The 12061-nt window shown below is 38.4% G+C and overlaps 1 protein-coding gene across 1 annotated transcript in view; it reads left to right on the top strand.

The window, feature by feature from the left end:
• The window catches only part of LOC108670791, a gene marked incomplete at its 3' end in the record, with an annotated part of 35396 nt that extends 23362 nt beyond the window's left edge, over positions 1-12034 (top strand). Inside the window, exons 2-5 of the mRNA XM_018158284.2 lie at positions 7730-8822; positions 9257-9330; positions 10113-10255; positions 11945-12034. Of these exons, the coding sequence (XP_018013773.1) occupies positions 7732-8822; positions 9257-9330; positions 10113-10255; positions 11945-12034 (1398 nt within the window). The remainder of the gene's footprint in view (positions 1-7729; positions 8823-9256; positions 9331-10112; positions 10256-11944) is intronic.
• Between the last annotated feature and the right edge of the window lie 27 nt (positions 12035-12061).

The raw sequence follows: 12061 nt of genomic DNA, 5'->3' as shown, positions 1-12061 counted from the left end.
CCTCTGCAATTTGTTGCTCGGCCTCGTGTGAGTCCTGCAACTGTCGTTCAGTTTCCTTAATTTTAACCTTTAGATGTTCCAGCCTCTGCCTCTCTGTATTCCCGGAGGCAGCCGTTATCTGGTTGTTCAAGCTCGCTCGTTTTCTCATAAGGATCCGTCTGTCCCTGGGAATTATGTGGCGTTTGGGGGTCGTTTTTTCCGGCGTGTGACGCTCGCATACCTGCAGTAATCCCTCCCCCCTCCCCATCAACTCCCCCTCCTGCCCCGTGACAATGTGGGGAAAATTATACGCTTTGATGTTCGCGACGTAGTACTTAATCATCGCTCTCAAAATGTTAATTAACACTTCTGTTCTGTTAATTAATATTAACAAAACATTAATGTAAAGTTAAATAACTTCTGACTGAGTCAATTACTATTTCAGAATTCACATGCGGTACACATAATGAATAGGTATTGATTTTGATGTTTTTTTTGCTAATAATTTTGGATTGCATAGCGCTGTTGAGATAGCATTAAGATTGCGCTGTTGAGATAGCATTAAGATTGCGCTTTTGAGATAGCATTAAGATTGCGCTGTTGAGATAGCATTAAGATTGCGCTGTTGAGATAGCATTAAAATAGCGCTGTTGAGATAGCATTTAATATAGCGCTGTTGAGATAGCATTAAGATAGCGCTGATGAGATAGCATATTTTAAGATAACAATGGGACGGTTGGTATCCTGAACAAAGCGAATGGTACAAATAGCATGAACAGTGCAGACGATACTATTAGCATTATTTAAAAATTAATTGAATGAATGCATAAATTACCAGGCATAAGGTACTGAGAAGATGTTTTGCAGTTGCTGTGGGCAAAGAAGACGTGTTGCCACGCAGGACGGTGACCGGATGTCTGCTGAGTGTGTGGAGGTCTCCTCAGGCCATTCGTGGCCACCCCCTGCCGGATAACGCCTGGGTCTTATATGCATATTAGCAACGATATACCTACATGAGATGTTTGGCGTGAGCTGTTTAGTATGCATACTCACTACGATGTGAATGTTTAGCATGCAGTGACATTAGCAACGATATAAATGTTCAGCGTGAGCTGTTTAGCATGCAGCTACATTAGTAACGATGTGAATGTTTGGCGTGAGCTGTTTAGCATGCAGCGACATTAGCAACGATGTAAATGTTTAGCGTGAGCTGTTTAGCATGCAGCGACATTAGCAACGATGTAAATGTTTAGCGTGAGCTGTTTAGCATGCAGCGACATTGCATGCAGCGATATTGCAGAGCAAATGCAAACACAGTGAATATTTTCGGTTGCTACTGCATTATTTCATAACAAATATCACTAACTCATTACAAAAGCTCCTAAACAATTTTTTCACAGTTGTTGCATTAAACTAACAGGTAACGTGCAGAAAATCCGTACAGCTTAAACGGTTATTGTACTTCATTCTTGTCGTGTGTGTATGGACATTAAAATCTTGTCGTGGAAGTGGACATTAAAACAATTCTTATCGCTGCTCAATATAACATTAATACAATGTTTTTATTTCTACTATGCATTGCATTACAACAATTCTTATCGCTGCTCAATATAACATTAATACAATGTTTTTATTTCTACTATGCATTGCATTACAACAATTCTTATCGCTGCTCAATATAACATTAATACAATGTTTTTATTTCTACTATGCATTGCATTACAACAATTCTTATCGCTGCTCAATATAACATTAATACAATGTTTTTATTTCTACTATGCATTGCATTACAACAATTCTTANGTGCACGTGCTGTCTCTTATACACATCTAGATGTGTATAAGAGACAGTAACACTAGAAATCCGTAAAACATCTGATAAAAACGGCGAAACAGTTTATTTTCACGGGGCGACCGGCCACTAGAACGCCAGTGGGAATGTTTTTTCACCGTTTTTTCTAACAGTGATATATTCGCACCCAGCTGGCCGCCTGTATGGCTACCGATGGCCATCGATGGCCAGCCTTGTTATCTATCGAGCATCGCCCGCCCTGACGTGGCTGGGTCCATGGATTGGCTTTGTACCTATGCGTTACGCGTCATCACATGCGTCACTGTATAATGCATGTCACGTACGAATAACATTGTGCATTGAAAAACACGCCTGCAAAAGAAGGTAACGAGTGATTTTGTTTGACGAGGTGTTTTCTGAAACACACTTGAATGTTAATTCATTTTTCTTATTTTAAGATTACTTTTGGAAAATAAACTGAAAACACTTTCGTTGGCATGTCATTTTTTTAAATATTTATTTGTAACTAGTGCTAACGAACAGCATTTTCCATAAATTTGAGATTCTTAAAAATTGGGAATACGAATTTTAAATTTTAATTCAGTCAAAAAAGTAACGGCTACATCCGCATTTGCGCACTCTCTGTACGTGTTAATAGCGTTATCTATGTAGAAAAATGGCAACTGTGTTCTAAACAATCAATTTTTTCCTGCAATAATATTTTTAGGAATTCAAACTGTCTGTGAAGACAGTTTGAACTGTGAAGTCAAATGTAAATGAGAAAAATTTAAAAATCAGTTGATCGGAAGTGACAATGTTGTGTAGCAATGCTGTGTTATGGACCAGAAGTGCATTACTGTCCCTTCCCCTTCAACAAGCTTCTCATGACGATTTTCAACTCATTTCATTTCCGTGACAATGTTTTGAATCCGAAAAAGTTAAATTTAAGTCCTTTCATAGCCTTGGAATTATTTGCCTAGAATTTTTTGTTCGAATATGTAAAAGCTCCTCATTAATTATGACACAAAAAGATTTCAGTGATAAAATTTAACGCATTTTTCACGGTTTGAAATGAAAATGGTGTCTGGTGTAACTGGTATAAATGTGGTGCATTGGTATTTCTGGTTAGTGAAATTTAATGTATTAAAATCTAATAACTTTTCTGAAAATAACGTCGAATCGTGATATCGTGATTTAATTTTTGAATAAAACAAGAGTCCCCGATATACCGTGCTAAACGCTATAATATAATAACCCGTACTGGCTTCGTAAGTCATTGATTGTCATTACTGTTTCTACCAAAAATGAAAGTATGCAACTATTTATAAAATACTGCTAGAGGTACATAGTACACGGATCATTTCAGTGCAATTCTTGGTGAGATCAAAAGATCTACGTAATTGCGCAATCAAAGCTGAAGCTCATTGATAAGATACAGTCTCTTGCCCCCTGCCTCAGGTTGATGACTCGCAACTATAATTATTCTTTAATGAAGTTCTTCGCTGCTTCGGTGTATTGGATTAATGGGTTTTTAAATTCCCTGAAATAATGTTTCTTGTCAGGGTTTTCAGAATACATTTATAAACTCTATTTTTCAAGCATGTAATTATGTTTATTTATCAGCTATAAATTCTAATGAGATCGAGCTACGAATGAGTGGCTCTTTCAAAGCTTGCGATGGCTCTTTCAAAACTTAAATTTAACATAATACAATTGAAATTTTTTTACTCACATTCCCTGCATTTTCTAGACCCCACTCTAAACGAGGGACCAGAGGGCAGCGTTACTATACTGCATCGTATTCGAGAGCCGAAAATTCCCGCGGCAGTGAAGGTTGTTGCTACGCAAGACAAGTTATTTCGAACTTATCGTTGCAACCTGCGCTCTCGAGGAATGCTTAAAAGTCACAGAAATGAAAAACTTGTCCAAAAAGCGCACATTTTGCCCTTGTGCTGGTCATCCTGACCTAGTTTGCCTTTAGAAAGAGCGTATAATTGTGGAAGAAGAGTTTTTAGGGTAGGGTGGCCATCGGCAGGTGATAGGTGGAACATAGGCCGGACACGCCATCGATGCGCCATCGGTGCTCCACCTATAATTTCCACCTATAGCCACTGATAATCATCGATACGCCACCTTAAATTTTTATTTGGGAAATGCTGCGTGTAGAAAGTGTCACTATTATGACAACGTGATTTGGCGGATTAAAGGATACGGATACGGAAGAAAATGGTTCTTCGAGTTCCTAGAAAAGATCGAGTGTCCGAGGTTCAAGAGTTCAACGGGTACGGGAGTGCTGGACATTTTATTTAAAGGAATTTTTCTACATTCGAATGGTGTATTGAGTCGAGAATTGCTTTGTCTTCTCTCTCGACTGCATTTATATATTCCTTATCTTTAGCAAGTATTTGTTTCGCATTTCTTGGTCTCTTCGACCCAATTTCTTCAATCTTGACTTATATGTCGTCACGTAGCTGGTATTAATGTCTTGTGAAGATTATATTAAGTAAAAGTCTCACATTTTGATACCCGTGTTTTCTCATTCTGTAGTGACGAGATTGTTTCTGTTGATGTATAATTTGAAGCGAATATCAGATATACCTAGAATCTTATATGAACGCTAGCATTAAGATTGCACTTCGCGAGAATCATTGTCTGTCTCGGGTCGCAGTACAGCAGGGGCCATACTTTCAAAATTCGCTAAGTGAACGTAAGTACTTACGCTCTATTTTCTCGTCTATGATTGGTGGCTTTTGCTTGAAAGGCCGTCAATGATTGGCTGATGAACTTACGATCTCTTAACTTTTTTGAAAGTATGGGCCCAGGGGCCATACTTTCAAAACTCGCTAAGTGAACGTAAGTACTTACGCTCTATTTTCTTGTCTATGATTGGTGGATTTTGCTTGAAAGGCCGTCAATGATTGGCTGATGAACTTACCATCTCTTAACTTATTTTGAAAGTATGGGCCCAGGTCTGAGTAATATAGTGCATCAAGATGTTCCAATTATCATCCTCGTGGGTATTATAAAATTTCCCGCATTATACAAAATAGAAACAATTCTATTCTTCATCTTGATCTTTATTTACTTTTTTTATTAAAAGCTGACTATGCCCTCATTTTCAGTAATTATGCTTAAAAACTCTTCAATAAATATATTATGACACATTATAGATATTTAGTTTCTTAGTTTGTTTACATTTCCTCTTAACCAAGTATTTAAAAACAATGAAAATCTCAGCTAATTAAGCATAATTTTAAATTAAATGATCTCTAAATCTCTAAAATGAAATAGATTAATATTTAATTCATTTTAGAGATTAATAATCTCTAAAATGAAATAATCTATTAACAAGCAATTTATTTTAATTGCCAATAGTTATAGGGAAGGAAATACATTTATTCCTGAAAGAATGATATGATTGGTAGTAGTAATTGATTTTCCATGCGAGCTGAGATAGCATCACACTGATACGCGTGGTCAAGCCTCGCTGATAAAGACGTTAGTATAATACGTGCTGCGACCGTGCGTGACGGGTTTATACACATTCCCTTTTGAATGAAATATTTCTAATTTTGGTGTTATTATATTTATATTTTCTTTAATTATTTCATGACAATTTACGGAATTTGACGATATTTGTGTTATAAAATTAATCTCAAAGGTTTAACGCAGAAAGTTCTTCTGAAAGTTTCGCAGTTGTTTAAGAAAGATGACTTGGGTAAGGCCCTGCAATTAAAAACTGCATTTGCTTAATAGATTCAAATCGAAACCACGTTCGGTACGTGTTGCTCGGTCAGCGTTATCTTAAATCTGCTGGCTTTGTGCCGATAAGCGTGAATGATTTATCACTGCTCAATATAACATACCTAAATACAATGTTTTTATTTTTACTCTGCATTGCATTAAAACAATGCTTATCACTGCTCAATATAACATTAAAACAATGCTTATCGCTGCTCAATATAGCATTAAAACAATGTCTTTATTTCTACACTGCATTGCATTGAAACAATGCTTATCGTTGCTCAAATATATAACCTTAATAATGTTTGCGTCGCTTCACTTGATAACGCCATAGCACGGGCATAGGTATAATTATTTGTGTAGCTCTCCATACTGCTGACAATTGCTAATTATTTTTTACGATATTGTAATATTTCGCGTCCCCGTTGGCGCGATTTTGTTAACATTCATGAATAATAACCAGCATCCCACTACTTAACTACACACTTATAGTAACATCCAGGGGCCATACTTTCAAAACTCGCTAAGTGAACGTAAGTACTTACGCTCTATTTTCTTGTCTATGATTAAGTGAACGTAAGTACTTAAATACGGCCGTAAATTAATTGAAATATCGTTGACTATTTCCAAAGTTTTAAATCTAGTCGATCAGCATTAAATGACACTAATTTAAATGAGAAATTCATGATACATCTTTAAGATTGGAGACACTGGATTCTTTGGAAGTGTTATCTTTAAAAAGTAATTTTTAAACGTATATTATTTACGTTATTTTAATATTTCGCGTCCCCTTTGACCTGATTTTTTAACATTCATGAATAATAACTAGCATCCCACTACTTAACAACACATTTATAGCAGCAATCAGATGTCAACTAGTTTAGTAAGCTCGAGTTGAGGCACACAAATGCAAACTTAATCTATGGTAATTATTTCATTATATTTAATCTATAAATTTCGCCGGAATTGCGTCTTGTCCTGCCTATGAGTAATTGTACCGGATTTTTACAACACTTCTCTTTAACTTCACTTCTTGTTTGTCTGTCTGTCTGCTACAAATCCCATAATCGATATTTAACACACTTCTACCTCTCCAATCGATCTAAAAATTTGCACACTTGCGTAAAGTTGGAGACAATGAATGAATCAATTGATTGAATAAATAATTTTATGAATTAAACAAATTTAAAATAATTTCGTCTGCTACATATCTTATTATCCATATATGACACTATTTGACCTGTCCAATCGATCTGAAATTTTGCACAATTGCATAAAGTCCGAGACAATGCATGAAACAGTTGACAGAATACCTAAATAATTTTGAAAATTTACAAAATTTTGATAGGCCTATCCTAAAAAAATTTTGAAAAACAATTTTTTTAACATTTGAAAATAAAATTAGAAATTCATTTTACACATGTAATATCCAAGATACTGGATTCTTCGGAAGTGTTGTCTTTAAAAAGTAATTTTTAAATGCATATTTTATTACTTATTAGTATGCGCCGATTTGGAATTAGTTATTACGATTCAATTAATGACTTGAATTGATACCCAATTACCTGCTTGTAGTTTTACTGAAGTGTCATGATACGATCTCGTTGTTCCAGGATGAATTCAGTATCCTAACGCCACCCCAGAATACGGTGCTGTTATTCCCTGACTAGCTCTTACGATATATAGTAATTTATCGGGTTTGGTTTTTACTGTTTGTGAATGAATTAACAAATGAATGAATGTCGTTATTAGGTCATGCCTTCGCTGTGGTCAGGCTGTTACCTCGTGCCAATTCTTCTTATCTTATTTTGATCATAGTTATCGTATTTTTCATCTCATTTTGCATTGTCAAGGCAACAAAGAGTCATCGAAGGGCTAAAATACGGCCGTAAATTTATTGAAATATCGTTGACTATTTCCAAAGTTTTAAATCTAGTCGATCAGCATTAAATGACACTAATTTAAATGAGAAAGGAATCATTTCATGTGATCTAAATCCCCGAAATTCTATTAAGTTGGCAACTCGTATACACGATCCGCTGTGCTCTCGATTGCTAGTCCTCTGATGGCTATATGGCGCAAATCAAGGTTTTGCCCGTATAGATTTATTTTCTTTATTGCGTCATGCAAAAGTATATTTTGACTGAAAAATTGATTTAGGCTGAGAATTTTCGTCAATATCTTTCTAGAACTTGGCCATTTCTTATTCATTCAGTGATGGCGGAGCCTAACTACGAAGAAGCTCCTCTTTTGGGTGGACTGCTTTCCCCAGCCCTTACCAATTCCCCTCCATCATCCCCAGCCCAGATCCCTAAAGCAAGCAGCCTGCAGGTGCCGGGGGGCAAGAGCCCCAAGCCTCAGACGAGTATGGACAGCGGGTGCGAAAGTGACGCGGGCGACGACATCATGAACCCGTCCAACTCTGGCGCGTGCGGTGACTCAAGCGTCAATACAAGTCCCCAGTCCTCAGTGAGGATACGATCGAGTCATGGGGTCTTCAGGTACCCTTCGTCGGGTTTATCCTTCCCCAACAGGAGCAACACATCCCCCAACAAAGACACCTTCTCTTCCCCCTGCAGAAAAACTTCTCAATTTTCCTCGTCCGTCTCCCCCTTCTTGGAGGAAGCCAGCACCTCAGGAGCGTCGCCGCTGGGGACGAACTCCTCGTGCGCTTGTCGTCCCAAGACCGCGTGGCGTGACACGTCCTGTACCGTCGACACGTCTTGTAACGGGGGCACATCTTACAACGTCGACACGTCTTGTAACGTCGACACGTCTTGTAACGTCGACACGTCTTGTAACGGGGACACATTATCCTGTAGGGACACTTTCCCAAACTTCCATACCAATACGAGCGCGTCCTTCGGGCAGAACACATCTTGTTGTCAAGCCACATTCTCGGGCCATGAATCTTCTTGTGAAGATTCGTCTTCGTGTAAAAATAATTCTTCTTTGGAATCGTCTTACCGGGATCCAAGAACTTGTATAAATAAATCTTCTAGTATAAATTCATCAGTTTGTCCGGATTCTACATCTACGTTCTACGACTCTCCATCATGTAGGAATACATCCCTGAGCCATGACACCGCATCGTCGAGTTCTCACACCACGTCACCTCATGACCCGCGTGATGACATCACAAATGATCATCATCGTACTGACGACGCAGCGAATATCATCATAAATGTGGACGAAGACCAAGCCAAGCTCTCCCCAGACGCTGCTACTGACGAGGGTGACGAGGGTGTTAAAGCTACCTTCAGGATAGAGGGTGATGAGGGTGAAGAGGATAACAGTCCTGATAACAGGTGAGTCCATGTCAACCCATGCTGATCATAACCTCCATGCTGATCATAACCTGTGAATGCAAATCACGATTTTTTTGCTTCGTAATTAGCGTGAAAATATTACTGCGGTTTTGTTAGTGAAAATGTTAGGCATAATTCAAGTGTATGTTTTTTTCAAATGTTTGCCTTTTTTGAAGGTACAATTTTCTATGTTTGTTTTCAGATTCTATTAGTTTTTCCATTCTTATTATTTCTTTGTGCATTTATCAGGCCAATTTTCTGCGAGCAGTCGCGCTTTGACTTAGTTCCCTCTGTAATTTTTGTTTTCAATTTATGTTTTTTTGTTTCCCTCTGTAATTTTTGTTTTCAATTCGTGTTTTTTCGTTACCCTCTGTAATTTTTGTTTTCAATTTGTGTTTTTTCGTTTCCCTCGTTAATTTGTATTCGTATTTCAGATACTTAGCGCCGAGGCGTCCGCTGGATGTGTTCTCTCAGGCGCTGCCGAAGATTCCTTCCTTCCCGAAATCCAGTAAGTTGATATTATTGCGTCAATATTATACGTAATTAAATACTAATGACTTACTTTTTAATCAAACAATTTAATTGATTAGTTTAAAATGATTTTTTTTATTTTTGTCATTTATTCGTTATTAATTAATTTAATATTATTTATTTATTTTATCGTTGAAACAAGGTTGGACGTTGAGTAGGAAAAATCGTTCCATCTCAAACTTTTGTTTATTAACTCACTCGCAAATCTTATTTATGTATCAAAGCAGGGGCCTCTACATCCAAGAAACTACGATCATTTCTATACAAGTTTCATGCAAAGCAAGTCTTGTTCGAAAATTATTTTATGAGTTGATTTAAAAACCTATGGATGTAAATATTGTAAAATATACATTAGATTAAAAAAAGTTGAATGATTTTAAATTATATTAACTTCTATTATTATTATTTTTTTTGTAGTCGAAAGATTTTAAACATTACGATTACTCCACAGTGTAGCACAAGAAGTTAGGAAGAATGCTGACTTAAACATTATAAATCGAAATACACGTATGGGTACCATAATTTTTTTAGTTGACCAGGATCGTAAAGCGAAGCTTAGAATTGTTTGAATATTTACCGTCAATACTACGTAAAATGTGGGGTTGACGAGATGCTTTTGTACAAAATCTTGTATGAACATTGAATGAAACTTCTNAGGCTTTCTGTCATTACAGGCTTTCTGTCATTACAGGCTTTCTGTCATTACAGGCTTTCTGTCATTACAGGCTTTCTGTCATTACAGGCTTTCTGTCATTACAGGCTTTCTGTCAAGCTCGTCCTCGACGGCGTCTCTGCCCTTCTGCCGCATCTGTCATCTGCCAGAGAGCGAGGGTAGCGAGGCTCTCATCTCCCCCTGCCGGTGTGCCGGCACCATGGAGTACATCCACCACGGCTGCCTCATGGTGAGTGGCACCATGGAGTACATCCACCACGGCTGCCTTATGGTGAGTGGCACCATGGAGTACATCCACCACGGCTGTCTCATGGTGAGTGGCCCCATGGAGTACATCCATCACGGCTGTCTCATGGTGTGTGGCACCATGGAGTACATCCACCACGGCTGTCTCATGGTGAGTGGCACCATGGAGTACATCCACCACGGCTGCCTCATGGTGAGTGGCACCATGGAGTGCATTAATTTCGGTGCACGCTTCACATACTGTAAACAGAGCTTTATTACTTAACTTTTAGAAACTCTGATAGGATACCTAGCGTGAAAAGTTCTCAGAGGTTAGCGAAAAAAATTCTCAAAAAAATCAGAAGGTAAAAAGCAGTTAGCAGATAAAAAAAGAAGTTAGCAGAAAACTTCTCAAAAGTTAGCGTGAAAATCGTGTAATAAAATTTTCATTGCCTCGACCCATTCGTGAATTCATGCAACACACTAACTTCTTCTAGTGTAGTTGTAGGTGTCGATANTCTCTGTCACTCACTGCAGTGGGTACTGAGTTATATTTTTTATGCTACTGTCTGCTAAAGGCGTTTATACATTCGTGTAAATAGCTAATGATGTTCATAGTAAACGTCAACTTTCTTGTATCAACAGGAGTTGATAGTACTAGTGGTAGTTAGAGGTGTCTAGACCTTGCTTTCTGGTGATGAAGGGATACAGTAATACGCTGTATTGTTAGATGTGGATTTACAAGTAACATTAGTGATGTTTTCTATGTTGTTGACATTGTCACCGCAGTTCACGTACCTATTTGCCGTGCCCACGTTAACGTATCTGTTTGCACTCTAAACATTCATGTACCTGTTTACCCTGCATACGTTCACATATCTGTTTACCGTGCCCACGTTCACATACCTGTTTACCGTGCCCACGTTCACACACCTGTTTACCCTGCCCACGTTCACACACCTGTTTACCGTGCCCACGTTCACATACCTGTTTGCCGTGCTCACGTTCACACACCTGTTTACCGTGTCCACGTTCACACACCTGTTTACCGTGTCCACGTTCACACACCTGTTTACCGTGCCCACGTTCACATACCTGTTTACCGTGCCCACGTTCACATATCTGTTTACCGTGCCCACGTTCACATACCTGTTTACCGTGCCCACGTTCACATACCTGTTTACCGTGCCCACGTTCACACACCTGTTTACCGTGCCCATGTTCATATACCTGTTTGCACTCTACACATTCATGTACCTACCCAGTTAAAATTTACAGGCGCGTCAGCTTCTGATTTGGAGTACCAGCTGCTGGGGCGACTCTAAATTTTGTTAGGATGTTTACCCCGCTTACCTTAACATATCAATTGCGTTATTTTGTCTTTCTGTGTATTAGGAGTACGGTAGGGATTGATCGGACTAGCATTCGGAGTAAAGTAGTCGTAATTATATTTTCTGGAATCTTATTTGATGTTCAAAATGGTAAAACGGCAGCGTTTTACCCATAGCAGCGTAGGTATCTAAATTTTGTTATAATGTTTACCCTGCTTACCCTAACATATCAATTAACTGCGTCAATTTTGTTATTATGTTTACCCTGCATACCTTAACATACCAATTAACTGCGTCAATTTTGTTATTATGTTTACCCCGCATACCTTAACATACCAATTAACTGCGTCGTGTGTGAGCAGAAGTGGCTGGAGGTGAGCAGCAGTCGCTCACGTCAGGTGCCAGCCTGCGAGCTCTGCAACTATCAGTTCCACCGCAGCAAGAAGTTCAGGGTGAGTGAGGGTAGGGTGAGGGTAGGG

Source organism: Hyalella azteca, unplaced genomic scaffold, assembly GCF_000764305.2.
Source record: "Hyalella azteca isolate HAZT.00-mixed unplaced genomic scaffold, Hazt_2.0.2 contig1206, whole genome shotgun sequence".
Taxonomy (NCBI): Eukaryota; Metazoa; Arthropoda; class Malacostraca; order Amphipoda; family Hyalellidae; genus Hyalella; species Hyalella azteca.
This window is presented reverse-complemented; position numbering and strand designations above follow the sequence as displayed.